A 16,956-nucleotide genomic window follows, 5' to 3' on the forward strand; every position below is an offset into this window, starting at 1 on the left:
GGACACAGCTCCTCATACAAGTGGCCGAATRACTCCTTTGGAAAAAGAAAATTTGAATCCACTGTGGGAGTTGGGGAATATTTTGTTTCGGATGTATGAAGTTACTGAAACCCAGTTTCTCCCTTAGCTGGGCCTTCATGCTCTGGAGTTCATCAAAATTTACTTTTAGTTAAGGTTTGACTTACTGTGTATATTAAAATCATCTCAAGGTGAGATGATTTGGTTTAAAGTCAGCTGGCCATTCACCTAGTGGTGCAGGAACGCCTCTGGCTCTGTAGCAGCTACAGAAACTCACTGCAGCAACTGTGGCTTTCTGTGTGTGCAGCAATGGACGCACACCTGGGAGGAGGGGTAGGGCTCCTCTACTGGAAGGAAAGCAATGGGGCTCTGCCACCGTTTTCAGTAAGAAATCAAAGAGGGAGCACCCTTCTGTGTGCTACTTCTGGAAAACAGTTTGCTGCATTAGACATCCGGTTTGGAGGTTTATCAATAAACCCTTCAGTCTGGAGATAATGAAACTATTTCCTAGTAATTGTCCACAGCAGACTTTGCACATCTACTAAGATGGGAAAACAAGAGGGTGTTAAATCCATACCCACCTTGTACAAGAAATAAGAGACAAACCCTTGACAATTTATCACACTTAAGTAACATTTATTTTGTCAGCATAGATGGTCCAAGTTAAAAGTACTCATGCAGTCATGGGGCCTGGCAGCTGTCAAAAACTTTTCCCCAGTTTGTGCTGTGTGAGCACTTCCACTGAAGTGAAAGTAAGGCAGAACCAAGAATTAGCAAGGTACAGGCACTTTGTTCCCAGCYGAAGCAGGGAAAAAAAAAGCCTACATCAGGTCCTGGTCCCCCCACCCCAATAAAGCCTCATATGTGTTAAACAAAATGTAAAAAATAAAACCCCCAAAATACAGAAAGTCAGTGCTCCCTAACCATACACTACTAATTTATGTCATCATATGTAAGACAGTATAAGAAACCATAAACCAAAGCTCACTACTGACAAGTGTTGGGTTGCCCGCGGTACAAGCGATGTGTGCAACACCAAGTGTTCACAGCAGTGCAGCAGCAGCCTGGCTCAGCAGTGCCAGCTGTGCCTGGTGGCTTGTCTAACTCTGTAGCTAAACAACTGCTTGTATAAGATAGGAAAGGTACTTCAGATTCCACATATCTGGTTACATAAAACAGTGATTTACAAAAACTCTCATACCAAACAATGTTCTAAATAAATAGTTCATCTTCATGACTATATACAGTCTCCCTCACATCAGTTATCCAAGAAGGACATATCCGTGTCCATGGGTGCTGGGGCAAGTTCACACAGGTAGAACAGTGTGGCTTCACTTGCCTCTGCCTCCGTCAGCGGCTCCAGACGCACCAGTTTGCTCTGGGTGGGCTCAGGATCCAGGCTGCTCTCCAGCAGCTCATCCCCTTCCAGAGACTTGTCAACAGTGGAAGGAGTTTCAGCTGTGAAGCTCCCACTCTCAACAGCAGAGCCTGGGTTCCCATCAAGGAATGCGAGCAGTGGAAACGCAGTGTAGTGTATCAGCTGCTTATCTACTGGGATAAAAATGCCCATCATGTGCCTTTCTACATGCAGAAGAAGAAAAACAAAATCCAACCCACAGTACTTATTTAAACAATAACTAAAAACRCTATAGGAACTTGTTTTAAATGTGTTTTTAAAGAATTGTTATGTTCACACATARTATTATTTGTGCAGATTCATCTGCAAAAAATCAATTTCTCTGCATCTAGCAGAGTCAAAAATCTAAAAAGGAAACATACTAAGTATTGTGTTTTGGTTATTTATGAGCATAACATAAATCAAAGGAGGACAATGAGCAAGTAACTGAGATGGCTTTTAGAACAATGCATGTTTAACTGTGTTTCAATAAATCACTACAACTAACCTGATTTGAGTTTAGTACCTTGCATTTCCTGTGAAGCCGCTGGACCAGCATTATTCTTGTTGGTTTCTTTTCCCTTTGTCTCCATCTGGGAACAAAAGCAAACTCTTAAACATATGTTTAAAGCCTTTTGCAACTTTTRCCTTTTACCAACTTTTCACAAAAAAAAAATTATTTTTTATTAGTGATGAGATGYAGTGGCATTATCAGTACTACCCACACTAACACACCCTGGCTGAGAAAACATAAAATGGAAACAGAGGCTACAGTGCAAGAACCAAATCTAGTACTTTAAATGAACAGAACAAATGCAAAGTACTTAATCTTTGCTCCATTGCTTATTACTGTGTTTTTCTTCCCACCAGCCAATACAGATGAAACCATTCTGATAAAAGTGCATACCATGTTTGCATGTAATAAAATCTCAGGGAATACACAGTCAGGCGACTAGTACAATATACAGGTATCAGCRTCAAGGTAATACAAGTTTAAAAGGATATTACTAATTAATTAGTGCGCTTTTTCCTTTGCATTTTAAAGCCCAATAGGATGAAGTCAGCTGCAGTCTTTCTAGTCTCATGCTCATGCAAGTCTTAAAAGGCAGATCATGAAGTGCCACGATTCCCGTAAAGAAAACAGCAAAACATGAATGAATTTTCTTCTCTCACTACTGTGTACATTGAGCAATGGATTTAAGACTTACTTTGGTATTAGTGATATGATCATGATCTGAGGGATTCATCTGCACCGAGCTTGTAAAAAGCTGAATGAGACAAAAAACATCAACTTTTAGGTATCTCAATGTTGCTATTAAGAATACAAGACCACTGCTTCTGCATTTGTGAGAATAACTCCTGTACTCATTCCACCTCTATGAGGATTGGAGTTTATTTACAGATAATTACTGCTTTCGCAAAGAAAATACAGCTTTGGAGCACAATGGCTTGAAATTCCATGAAGCTTGATCACAAAGGAAACAACTGTATGGCATCTAAGTTTGCAGCAGTCTTAAAACACCAGCTTCTTCTGACATTGCTTCACGGATAATTTTGTCTACAATATGGATGAACTCAAGTTGCAAGCGACACCAAGCTGGAAGGAGTCATCAGTAAGTGGAGAGCAGAGCTGCTGTTAAGAGAGATCCCAGTGAAGTGGGAGAGAGGCCAACAGGCACTCCACCACGTTCAACAGCCACATGTCACCAAGACCAGTAACCTCCTGCACTAGCCCAGGTGAGGGTTAGGGAACAAATGGACAGGGAGCAGCTCCTCAGAGAGTGAGTCATGGCAGACAACACCCTGCCAGCAGCACGGTCTTCTACAGGGAGAAAAGTTCTTTTTAACCCCAGTTCATTGGGAAGAACATAGATGATGGACTTGGGTTATTTCAAAGCAAGAGCATTAATCTATTTGACATCTAAGTTCACATCACAACAAATACAAACATTATTTCATTAAGAAAGCCATTTTTCAATAAGAAACTTAAGCATTCACTTGAACAGTGGTATAGCACTGAGACTTATACCAGTGCTTAGAAATTCATATTCACAAATATTTATAACTTCCCTCCGTAAATGGAAGAAAGGAAAAAAAAATTGTGGTTTAAATCCATTCTGAACAGCAACAACACACACAAATGTTTTCTATAGCCTATTACCAAAATACTTAAAATCAAAATTACATCAACCAGAAGATCTGGATCTATGCTGAACTGTCGTCCTGATAACATAGCCTGGAAGTCCTCTAAACTGCAATCGATACTGTCCAGATAATCCAGAAGTTCAACTCTAGAAAACAAACAGTATTTTATTGCTGTATCCCCTAATAAAGTAAGAAATCCTCAAATAAGCTTTATAAAGATGTACTACATGCATCTAACAATCTTCGGCAGAATTAGAACGAAGTCTTTCACAAGAAATGACCTTTGGAAAGAAATGAAAACTTTTAGCCTCTTTAAAACCCAAGCACAGCAGACAGGTGCTCTAAAGCAGGTATCACAGGAATCACATCAACGTAACGTAACGATGATATGAGATTGGCAGAGATGCAATTCTTGCATCCACATAGCCCTAATGGGTCTAATCCACCTGCAGAAGTGAAAAAGTAAGTCGTGACRATTTAAACAATCACAGCATTATACTACCAGATTACACACCTCACATTGCTTAACAATGATAGTTAGAGGTTCCCATCACAGAATACTTAAAATAGAAGGATCTTTAGAAACTGGCTGGATTAACAGCGGCCTGTAAATTTAAAGCTCTCAGTAGAAAATGCTGTTCAGCTCTTTTTACTTCAGTCAAATAATCAGTTCAAATACTTGAAAAAAAAAAAGCCAGACTACTTACTTTCCAAGAAGATTTATATTCTGTGAAATTACTCCATTTTCATTGAGTATGGAATCCATCACAGAGACTGGATCTTCTGCAGTTAAAGTTGACTGGTTATTCAGCTGTACAGCACTTGACATGAGTGGGATTGTGCTGTCACCGACAGGGCTGACTGGATCATTACCTGGGACAGCAACTGATTCAGTGCTTTTATCCCCTTGAATTACAGGGGCATATTCATCTTCATTATCATCTTCCACAATTACAATATCGGGAGAGTGGTAGCTACAGCTACAGCTGTAATATGAGATAAATTAATTAGACCATGTAATAYACATTTCAATTGGTATTATTCCACAGTTACTTCTTACTTTAGTCAAGCTACTGTAAGGAAATGAACTTTTCTACTGCTTCTTAATACTGAACACCGAAAGACACTATTTTCCATTGAAACGGTTCTGTAAGGATCAATACAATTAATACAGCTCTGTCAGCAGACACTGTTGTACCAGACCACTACAACCAACTACTAAAGAACTATACGAACACCRACATTTTTGTTGTTAGAACAACTGTGATCTTACATATAAATGTGAGGTAAAGCACACAAGGTCATCAAACCAGACAGACAGACAGTATATACTTTGCATATTTCCTGCTGAACAGCATAAACTCTGGAGCACCCACAACAAAGTACCCCAGGCAACAGCTTTGTAGTTAAAATAACCTTGTTATGCATACCAGGAATGAAACCTGAAAATCAAGAGTGAGCCTCAGCTGATTTGCTTTCATCCATATTCTGGTTCTTAACCCTTAAATAGCTGTTAGTTATGTTGCCTCTCTATCCTCATGAAGCTTTTCTATCAGAGAATCCATTCCCAAACATCAGCTGAGCAAGAACAATGGTACCAATTCAAGTATAAACTACAAATACTAAGTTTTTATCCTTTAACGGATAATACAGGCCCTATCAATCCAATGCAACTCAAGAAGAGAGTTGTATCTAAATCCCTGGATCAAGTTTCAACTTGCTTGTAGCTGAAAGATGAACAGCTTCTGTTCACCTGAGTTGCTCAGAGTACACAGAGGAAGGAACATAATCACAAAACAACTGTGACTGTAAAAAAGCACAGAAATCAACTGGCTTAATGCAGAGACCACACCAATACTTAACGAACACCACATGTAAATTGTTCTCCACAAAAACCTGGAAAAACAAGCTAAGTTGTTCCTGTCTGTATAYATAACCGAAGGCAAGAAGAATTCTCTTACTCTGGCTCCAGACAATGAGCATATTTAACTAGAATGCAATAATACAGATTGTTGTCACCAGTTTGCATCTATCCTCCTGATATCAAAACTCCAACAGCCAATTAACTGTTTTGGAACAAATCCAGAGGTCAATAAATCAAAATCTAGTGTGAATTCACACATGAAGTTTCTATATGTGCAGGAGTGCTGAATAATTTTAACTACTTCACTGATATACAACATCAGAATTACTACACGCTATACAACACTGAAAGTCATTTATCTACATACAGTTCTTGAGACTTCTTACTTGGAAGAATCTGAAGTAGTATCTTCACTTGTTTCTGGTGTAATGGGAAGATTTTCTTCATCAGCCATAGGGTGTTCTTCCTCACCCACATCCTCAGTGACATCATAAATAACAATGTCATCTGAAATCTGTTCCCTTTGTTTTAAGCCCTCATTTCTGTTGAGAGGTACCTGAGAATTATTTTTAAATGTCAGAGCACAGAAGGATGACRAGTTCAGCATTTTGACTGTTATCATGGCATCTTAACAATACTWCTAATTCTAGTGCCATACTATGGCACTTGTTCTAACGATTTCCCCACCAATGATTATTTGGACAGAAGAAAACAGCTTTCAGTGCCATGATTCATTCAAATGTAACATGAACATGACATGATTCTGCTGGGCTGGATGCTGCCTTAGGAGCAACAAACTCAACCCTTGTCCCTGTATGGGGTCAGGGATGCCCACACTCCCAGAGATAACAATGCAACATTTAGATATGCTATTTCTAACAGCACCATTCTCAAAAGCCAATTGCTTTCAGCAGGATCAGTCAAGCTATATTTAATACACAGGTAACTGGTTTATACATGCTTATGTTGGAAAGTGAATGGTGATTATCAACACATTTAGCTTCTGAAGGAAAGAACATGGCTATCACTGCTACAGATGGAGAGCTCTCAGTACATAGCACCATTTTAGTCTCCATACAACAAAATGAACTTGTTCCATCTGCCCACCTGTACTCCTATCATAATAGAGAGTACTCGCAATAGAATACTTACATGGTGGCTACTTTCAGCTGGCTCTTTGACAATTTTCTGAAATACATTCGACTTTGCAGGTCCATTAGTGTTCAGAAGTAGAGGCCTACATCAGAAACAGTAAAGGAAGAAAACCATCTYAAAACCAGTTCTTTGGTTTTTAATCAACAAGGGCTGTCAGTTTACTAAGTGGACAGCAAGTTTTCAAGATCATATTTACCTCTTGCGTTTTAGGCTCACTAGTTGGTTATTCTGCACCAAGGTAACAATGAATTGTACAATCTGTAAGGGAGAGAACACYACTGTTGGTTGCTCTACATTGTAATTGTTTGTCTTGAGTACCAAGATATMTTATAGCAGACGACGCCAATAATAAAATCTATACATAAACAGCAAAACACTTCCTTTGTATAATATATAAACTGTATACAAACTCTGTATAAACTTTTATATAAAGCTGTTCAGAAAAAATACAAATCAAGGTAAACGCCAGCGTTGGTAATATCTAAATAGTTACTCAATTGTCCAGGAAAGACTTCTCACATGGCAGGTGATAAGACTTTTACACTACATCATACAGTACACAGAACTGAGCAACTCAAACGATTGAAAGAATTCTAATTAGCAATGACTGAAGGCATAYAGGGATGTAAACTGTATGCATAACCTGTGTTTGTAAATACTGGCTCTGGCAAAAGGCATTTTTGACAGATTCAGAAAAAATTACATGTACAATTAACAGTACAGGCTTTAATGTAYGTATCTGACTTGAAGAAACTGGGAAGAAAATTCAGTATGTCTCTGCAACAAGGCTACTTGCAGTRATACCCCTTCTGATACGTTAAAAAATAAGTTTTGGTAGATCATAAATCTATCTGTTAAACTAAGCTAAGTTAATATACTATCAAATGGGTCCCATTATCTATTGACCCATTAATGGGTCAATTATCTATTGCTCTGGTAACTTTAGGAATATACAATCAGTGGGTCTGTTAAGTGGGACAGCAGTGAACTTTCAATACAGAATCTCATAATTCTTGCAGTGAGAAAGTTTTTCCTGAGATCACTCAACAGAGAATTAGACATCTGATTCCCAAAATAATAAAAAATGGATGGACMATGTTGAAGATACCTGAATGACTGATGCAGGATGTTCTTGTACCTCTTCCTTTGAAAATGTTTACAAGACTTTAGCCTTATTTTCTGCTTATGCAGTAAAATATCCTCAATGGTTTTGAGCACTAAGATTTGTTCACCATATACTACCACCCTGTTGTTTTTTCTATTAGAGAGATTTCACATTACAAAAAGCTGAGTAAGGGGAAAGCAAGGTAACATGGCATAGCATTCCCAGTTCAGAAACACCTACTCATGCATACACGACACTTGAATGAAGCCTTACCTTTCGAATAACTTGCTGCTGTTGCAAGTGTTTTGCTCTCAGTTCTGACACTTCCCTCCAAAGGGACTCATTCTCTCTGTTCAAAAATGATGATTTAAAAGTCAAACTAAAACTAAGCTATAAAGCATTTATATTAATTTTTCTTAAAGATCAGTTGGTTCCATTAAAACTCTCTGAAAAGTGTTTTTAGATTAGGGGCTGGTGTGGGAGTGTCACACAGTCAGCAAGTAGCCTTGCAAAGTAACTACGGAACAGAGATCCAAACACAACAATTTGCCTGCAGAGAATTTCCAGCTGTTTTAATGGAAAAAAATTCCCAAATTTGGCAATAATCACTGCCCATATATTCAGCATTTAAAAATTAACTACCAGCATTTAACAATTACTTCTATCAACTCCAGTAAAAGGGCATGTTAGGTAATAAAAACTAATGGGAGCATGTCAGAGTAGTCAGTGGTAGTGTTCATGCTATTTTACAAACTTTGGTTATTCCAGTAGTCATAGGACTCCAGTTACTGAGACAGTGTGAAAACTGCCCTATTGTAACCATGAGCCTTGTTTTCCAACAGTGTATGCCATAGGAAGAGGTAGATAATGAATACAGAAGCTTCAATGAATATGGGAAGTCAACATACCACCTCTCCTCTTTTGCACTTTAATTTTCAACACAGAGAAGCAAACTCCACTGGTGTTCGGGTTTTTAGAAAACCTTAAACTAAGTTTTCAGAAACAGCTGCTCGTATGCAGTGCGATGCAGTGTACTACTAACTCCTCAAACTGCTCATATGCCCAACATGTAATTTAAGAGTACAGTTCCATCACAAAATTAACAACAGAAGTTAGGGWTTCTGAACTTTCTTAATCTTGTCACTAGCTTTATCAACATATTTTGCAGGACCAGTTCTTCTGATTTAGCTCCCGTTTCTACCTCAATCTTTTTAAACTGATGGTATGGATGTCAAAGACCAACTACTACGTTCTCCTCTACACAAACAGTCAGGTCATCAGCAACTAGCCATCATTTCAGACAAAGTCAGCCCTGCTCCAGGCAGCGGTTTAGATCTGATGGCCTTCTGTGGTTCACTTCAACCCAAATTYGTCTAGGATTTCAAAATGGAAAATATGACTTTTACGCTAGACTAGCCAGATGCCGATGAAGACTATGCCTAGGCAAAAGAAGTTTGCCTTTGAATACCACACAAGTCACTGGAATTGTAGGRTAGAAATGAGAGAATTTACTTTGTAGAACTTGAACTAACTGGAGACCTTTGCCACAGAGATACACCRTCACTGTTCAACATAGGTTAAGGGGTCCTAAGACAGTTTCTATTAGGATGATGGGACTTACAGTGCATGACTTCATATATCTTATCTGTATCTGGATACTGCACAGGATTAAGTAATTTGGGACACACATTTCTTTCACTGTTAAGAATCAATCATAGTTTTTAACCAGGCAATAAGGTAATTTTTAAAAAGCCTCTATTTACATTCAGATTTTAGATTTTGTTCCTCTGTCAATGAGGTAACTAATRGAATTTCCAAACTAGATCTCTAAACACATTTGCATAGGCACTAACTCTTCTGTGATTTTAAACAATGGGGGAATGAGCACAATAACAGGAAAATAAAAAACAATGAGCAAAGACACTGTCGTATATGCAAATTGCACAAATCAAACTCTGCCTCAAACCCAATACAGTAACTATTTCAAACCTAAGACAAAAACCAGCATACTTTATACTACAAACTGATTTAAATATTCAGCCTCAGCATCTATATGGATTTATTTGCCTACTACTAGGCAGKTCCGCAAACACAAACATTACCTATTACTTTTAACAATGTCAGAACATTCAATTTTGAAGCAATTTTTCAATTGAGATTTWTGTTCCTAAAGCAATAACTGAAGTTAGGCAACCAGAAATCAAGACACACCAAAAATTAGGTCTTAGTYCAATATCTAGTATCACAATTACTCAGCATTAAGGATCAGTTACTGATGAAGCAACTCACCKCTTCAAAAGAGACAACTGAGATTCAATTGTCGTTTGTTTAATTTGCACCTTTTCAGCACTGCATATTATTTTAGAGAGATCTTCCTGACGTATTTTGTTTTCTTCAGGTCTCGAAGAAGAAACCTTTAAAAGATTAAAATCCAGAAACAACACTTCCCTTTACTCATGCTTAACTATTAGTCTCTTTCAGTGATCAAGTATACTTTCTTACTGATGTTAATAAAATACGTGTTTAACTTAATAATAAACCCAGCATCAGAAAAATCCATAAACCAGAAGCACAAGTGTCACCATATTAGCTTTAGTTGTCACAAACATTTGTGTACATTCGGACTCTTAAGGCATTTTCCCAAGTGCTCTACTTCATCATAACTGCTTCACAATAACCCAGTGTCAGTAARAACATCATTCTGGGCTCGTTTGGCTGGGGTAGGGTTAATTTTCTTCACAGTAGAAAATATGGGGCTGTGTCGTGTACTTGTGCAGTTGTGCTGCAGTGTTGGCAATGGAGAGATGGTTTTGTTACTGCTGAGCAGTGCTTGCACAGAGTCAAGAGCTTTTCTGCTTCTCACCTCACTCCACCAGAAGCTGGATGGGGCTGCACAAGAAATTGGGAGGGCACACACATTCCATACCATATGGTGTGCATGCTTAGCATATAAAAATGGTGGGAAAAGAACRAAGTGGAGGGGATGTTGAGAGTGATGGCATTTGTCTTCCCAAGCCCCCATTACATGTGATGGGGCCCTGCTTTCCTGGGCATGGCTGAACCTGCCTGCCCATGTGGAGTGGGAAATGAGTTCCTGGTTTTTCTTTGCATGTGTGCGTAGCTTTTGCTTTACTTATTACATTGCCTTTATCTCAACCCACAAGTGTTCTCACTTTTACTCTCCCAATTCACTCCCACTTTCTGGCATGGGGGGAAGTGAGCAAATGGCTGTGTAGGGCTGAGCTGCTGATTGGGGTTAACCATGACATTCAGTTTAATTTGCCATATTTCTATTTGCCATATTTCTATTTGCCATCTATATCCACATGACTCAGCACCAGCAGAGCACATTTCAGAAGCGTAACAAACATATTTACAGGTTTTCCCCGTTCTCTCAAGTGTAAAGTTTAATGCTTAAAGGAGGTTTGCTCTGAAAAAGCTACATAAACAAGCAGTTTCTCATATTGCTGATGGTAAAGTCAAAGCATCCTCTGCACTTCTAATGCTCATTTGCAAACTGTCATATTACGTAACTCTTTTTTGCCACCTGTGAAATTTAACTATAATAACAAAGTAGGTTAGATAAAAAAGCCCTGTCAAATCCCCCAAAGCATATTTGAACAAGCTCAAGATAAAAATGAAAGCAGGGCAGTTTGTTTCCATAAACTCCAAACTTATTTGCACTCACAATCCTSCAGTGAAACTTGACATAAGCTCTGCTATTCATCAATACTTAATAGTACAGGKTTTCCATATACTGAATTTTCACTAACCTTCCTTTTAATGTGTTCCAACAAGTCCTCTCGGCCCTGCCTAAAATATGCATGCCGAAACTCTACTGGACCATCTCGCTCCAGTTTGACAATCCCAGAATCAACATGGACAACTTTACGGAAGCCATCTTCGAAAAAAAAAGAAAAAGAAAAGAAAAACCTCAAAACCTACATTAAGAAATTCTAAGTATGCTGTCCCAACCATCCTGTTACCAATTTTAACAATAAGACAGTATCCTAGCAGCAGAGAACACAAGGTCACTGCTCAAAGGAAATTATATCTCAATGTTTATGTACAGGATTTAAACTATGTTAGAATACAAAAATGTAGGTACTTACACATGTTTAACTGTCTGACAAAGCTCGCCATGTTGTTATGCTTGAAGTACTTGGGAAGAATCTCTTTTGCAAATCTCTGTTCATCCAGCACCAAGAAACTCTTGCCATTCTAAAATGAGAGAGACACATTAAGGTACTTAAAAACCATAGCAGRAAACACATTGGGTTTTTAGAATTAATCACCAGACTGGAATGCTTCCTTTGTGCATGAAGTACATTACTGATGTGCTTGCCCACAATTTTCCAAAACAAAAAGTGTAGAAACCTTCCAGATGCAAAGCAACTGAATACTATCCATTCACATCACTATTTGTATCTGACGGGGAACCTCTCTATTGTTACACATTTTCTCAGAAATGAACAATACTACCAATTCTGAATGCACTTTTGAAACYTTGGTAAGGAATCTTAACAAAGAACCTGAGCAAGGAAAAAATACGAACAACCAGCTAGAAATCCTATCTGCTTTTCAGTATGAAAGCATGAATAGTTTGATAGGCCTTGTGGAACAGAAAGAGCTGCCAAAGAGCTTCAGGTATCCACCAGGTTCTGGAGTTACCAAAAATGTAGCCACCTAAGGCAAGAGTTCCCTTCCCMTGTAATGCTAGTTGTGAGGGAGAACTGGTCTTTTATTTAATCCACAACCTTTAACTAAAATAGAAAGATCAGCTCTTTGCTCTTCAATGACTGTGCTCCATTCAACTACAGGGCAAGTAATCACCAGAATGCAAATTTCCTACTTCAAAATGGTTTAGGTTTTGTCTACACATCCATGGTACTCTCATGGATAATAAAATGTCTTATCTTCAACAAATGTCAACACTCTTACTGCATCTTCTTAGAGGCCTTTTAGACTAATGAGTCACTTTTCTTATCCTCAAATGCCAGCAGTTCTGTGATCCCAAGAAGCTTAAAGAACCAACTAAGACCATAGGCAGACCTTTGTCCAAACGCTGGTGTCCTTGTTTCAGCTAGGATAGAATTAATTTTTTCTTAGCTGGTACGGTGTTATGCTACGGGATTCAGTAAGATAATAATGCTGACAATACAYTGATGTTTTGCTTGCTGCTCAGCAATGCTTACCCTAAGTCAAGGTCTTGTCTGCTTCCCAAGCTCTGCCAGTGAGCAGGTGCACAAGAAGCTGGGAGAACAGCTGACCAGAACTAGGTAAARGGATATTTCATACCATGGACTATCACGCCAAATGTAAAACCGGGAAAGTTACCCAGCAGGAGGTAAGTAATAGTATTGGGCACCATTTACTTTCTTGGGTTTTCTCTCTGTTTTATTACTATTATATTACACTTTATACTTAATTTCAATTTTAAATGGATTTTATCTCAACCCACGAGTTTTACTTTCTCTACTAGGGTGTGGGGAAGTGAGTGAGTGGCTATGTTGTACTTAGCTGCCAGCTGGGGTTACACCACAACAATTTGTTCCTGACAAATCAGCAAGAATTAGAAASAGGATTTTATAAATGGCTCTCCAGTGGACGATTTAGAAGCTTAGCATTGAGAGGAAGGTAGGGAGATGAAAACTTCCAGTAATGCCCACCTACCTCCTGCTGAGAATCAAATCAGTGGAAGGGGAAGCAGAAGAAATGGCAGGAACAAACTATTTTAGCCAATGCTGTGTGTGAAACTCACAAACTGAAGGTTGCTGAACCAACTGATACTACAATGACCAGTGACACCAACAGACAACTTCCATGTGGCACCTCACTTTCTCATCRCTTTGACATTGTCAAGATTTAACACATGAAAATCTGGGAAACACATACACTAGCTCCTGTTGCCTCGACAGTCATTTACAGCAAGGCTGTACAGATATTATGACCTATAAGTTTCACAACACAGCTAAATGTGATTTTCAACTCCTAGTGCCAGTGACTGCAGCATACAGCAGTCTTCCAAGTGCTTCATTTGGTACTCCTCATCCRTATTTCCATGGACAACACATACGGTGGCTTCACTTTGTAGGGAGACAAAAATATGGCTGTACTATTTCAGATGGCATTTATCCTTACAGTGTAAGAATACAGATTTGTATAGGAGGAAAGTAAAACATCAGAATAACTGTWCTCTCCCTTCCCTGATACACTGGGTACACTTTTTGCACCCTACAATATCAACACAAGAGTACTTTTTAAAAGATATCTTAAGCAATACCAATGCGTCCCTCCCAACTGCTGGTTGCTAATAATATCAACTGTGATGGGTGGATCATCCCCTCTAGAAACAGCCTTGCAGAATCTCAAATAATTACTTTAATTGTTAATTTAAAAAATAATACAAGGATAACTAACAGGTATTAAGTGTGTTTACTTGAGATAAACATAAGCAATGCATTTGGAAATTCTCCATTAAAAGTATACAATAGCAAAAATAGCATACATTAATGGAGACAACATCAATGTTCACGCAGCCCCTAGTGTCTCTCTTCCAAAAAAAAAAAAAAAAAGAACAAAACAAACCAACCCAAAAAACCACACAAGAAAAAGTCCACCCCAAACAAACAACAAGCAAATAAAATAAAAATTATAATTAAAGAAAAAAAAGAAAGAAGAACTCCCATAATCTACTGACTCCTGCCTCCCTCTTCAGGAAGTTTTGGCTGAAGGTAATGGTAAACCATTTTCAGTAAAATGTTTAAGACATTTTAACATTTCTCAAGCATTTSAAGCAGGAGCTCTAAATTGAGTTTAACTCAATAACACTTAAAGATACTGACAGAATTTGAGAACAGGAATTTATTACTGAAAACGGCATGTAGAAAAAAATGAAGTAGCTATTATTAAAATATGTGCTTAGCATTTAGCGCAACTGTAAATGATGATCACTGCACCAACTTGCCAGCCCTTCGCTGTACTATAATACTGGTGGCCAAATCGACTTCCCCCGTAGCTCATCCCGTTCCCGCCGAGCCAGCGGGTGGCCACTGAGGCCAGGAAGCCCCCGGCCATCCCCCACGTGGCCGCTCCCCACCGCCCCTGCAGGATCCGGCCCCGCGCGGGGCACACGGGAAACAACAACAGGCCTGAGCACGCCGCTCTCGCCATCCTCCCGCAGAGCTCTCCCGCAGCCCTGGCTCACCGACAGCGAGCCCCGTTCCTGGCGCACCCACCACCCCGCGCTGGGAAATCTCCCCGCAGCTCCGCGTTCCCCGCACGCCCACAGAAACCCCCGACTCCCGGGGCCCTTCCTAACACCACGGAGGCCCGAGMCTGCTCAAGGGCCTACAGACACCCCCCCCTATCCGCGGGGTGCCTGGGGACACGTCCCGAGGGCGGGAACCAGAGCTCCTGCGCCACTGATGAGAGGAGGCAGAGCCGGCCTCTCCCCTGAAGCTCAGCTCAGCCTGGCCGGGCCCAGCCCAGCCAGAGACCGACCCAGCCATGCGGCCGTGCCTTCATTTTCCATCCTCCCCACGCGCACGCCGAGGCCTAGGGCCCGCAGCAGGCSCCGGTGGCCGCCGGAGCGAAGCGCAGCGTGATGGCGGGGGATCCAGCACACGCGGGCGGGAAGGGGGGGTGAGCGGGGGAGCGGCCGACCTGGCTCCAGGTGATGAGCTGATTGCTGGGGGTCTCGCCCAGCAGAGCCCACAGCTTGCTGAGGAAGGCCGGCACCCCCGGGCTRGCGAAGGGAGGCGACGGCTGCTGCGAAGGCTGCGGGGGCGGCGGCGGCTGTAGCGGCTGCTGTTGYTGCTGCTGCTGCTTCATTGTCACTCGGGAGCTCCGGGGCCTCTGTGCGGGGAGGGAGCACAAGCAGAGCGGCCTGGCCCCGCCCCTCGCCGCCACCGCGCATGCGCGCCGCCCCAGCCGCACGCGCGCCTGCCGGCCCCGCCCCTTCCCCCCGCGCCTTACATAACGCCCCCACGTGCGCCGCCCTCACGTGTCACAACAGCGCCGGCACGCGAGCGACGGGGCCAATAGGGGCGCGGCTCGCGGCGGGGGGCGGGGCCGCGCCGTGCGCCCTCACGTTCCCGGCGCGGCCGCCGCGCGTGGCGGAGGGAGGCCGGGAGGGCGGCGGATGGGGGAGCGCTGCCGCTGCATTCCCCAGGGAATGGCTGGTGAGTGACCGGAACGGGCCTTCTAAGGGCTCACCGCAGCCTGGGGTTCTGAACCGGCTGGGAGAAAGGTGAAAAATAGCTAGTCAGCTCGAAAACATGAGAGCAACGGCACAGACGCGGCCTAAAAAAAGAACGTACAATCATATGCACAACAGGAATATCCAAGCCAGCTTCTCTCAAAATATCTCAGGCAGGCCCTAAGCAGACCCCTCTCCAAAGCAACTTGTGTTTACACTTCTGACCTATCAGCTACTAAGATTGCAAAAAGAAACTGATTTAAATCAAAAGTCTGTCTCTTGGGAAACAGCCTAATGAATGGTGAAATGCAATAAAATTAATTGCTGGTTTACGAAGTATTTTGCAAAACATAATATATATTAACTGCAAATAGTTTTTAAGAAGTTGTTCTATAAAACTAAAATTAGTATTTTTACAACCAACCTTCATCAACTGTTTGTGTTACTGATGTCTTTGTTGAGATTCCTCAGAAAAGTCTCAATCTCAGTCAGCTTGATCCTTTTAAGTTTGCAGTGAAAATCAAGCACAGTGGCATGGGCAAGACAACAGAACTTTTAGTGAGATAACCTGCTGGAAAACTAAGTTCAATATTTCTGTTTCAAGCTGTATATCACACAACTTCCCTTTGGTCACAGCATTAGCAGGCTACAACAGTCTGTCACAAACCCTTTGACTGACATTCACCAGATCATTCGCAAGAGGTRTAACAGTTGCTAAGTTTATTACTTAGCTTTTCAGGGTCAGTATTTGGAACCAGAAAACTTAAATGAGTGCCTTTTAAATTTAAACACAAATTTACAGTGTTTTTCCATCCTGATAYGCATATGCAACAAGCTCCTTCCGGATTCCATTTATCTAGATACTAATGCTAGATAAGCAGGGAGAAGTAAGTGGTTGTGATTTAATCTGGACACAGTATTGCCCTGCATCTTACATTTCTTGTTTACAACATCCATTTGAAAACAGGAGTTGATTTGCAGAACTGTTGGGCAGAATTTCAAATTATGCTTATAAATGTTGAATTATTTCAAAAGGTAAATCACTATAATGATGTCTTTGGCTCAGCAGCAGT

At 40.8% G+C, this 16,956-nt stretch overlaps 1 protein-coding gene across 7 annotated transcripts; it reads right to left on the bottom strand.

Annotated features, from left to right (window-relative positions):
* Positions 1-633: 633 nt before the first annotated feature.
* HSF2 (heat shock transcription factor 2) lies at positions 634-15,584 on the bottom strand. 7 transcript variants are annotated; one of them, XM_057363629.1, is made up of 14 exons: positions 15,349-15,583; positions 11,796-11,904; positions 11,457-11,584; positions 9,973-10,097; positions 7,957-8,032; positions 6,775-6,836; positions 6,576-6,660; positions 5,810-5,979; positions 4,433-4,545; positions 4,267-4,342; positions 3,600-3,705; positions 2,623-2,682; positions 1,941-2,007; positions 634-1,599 (listed from the first exon to the last, which is right to left on the bottom strand). In XM_057363629.1, the coding sequence occupies exons 1-14, from the start codon at positions 15,514-15,516 to the stop codon at positions 1,277-1,279; spliced, it is 1,668 nt and encodes a 555-aa protein (XP_057219612.1). In that variant the 5' UTR covers positions 15,517-15,583; the 3' UTR covers positions 634-1,276. The 7 variants fall into 7 exon arrangements, with proteins under 7 accessions (XP_057219612.1, XP_057219610.1, XP_057219606.1 ...); XM_057363627.1 differs by having other exon boundaries at positions 634-1,569; positions 4,267-4,545; XM_057363623.1 differs by having other exon boundaries at positions 4,267-4,545.
* Between the last annotated feature and the right edge of the window lie 1,372 nt (positions 15,585-16,956).

Source organism: Malurus melanocephalus, unplaced genomic scaffold, assembly GCF_030028575.1.
Source record: "Malurus melanocephalus ecotype Western Australia unplaced genomic scaffold, MMel_1.1 scaffold_29, whole genome shotgun sequence".
Lineage (NCBI taxonomy): Eukaryota > Metazoa > Chordata > Aves > Passeriformes > Maluridae > Malurus > Malurus melanocephalus.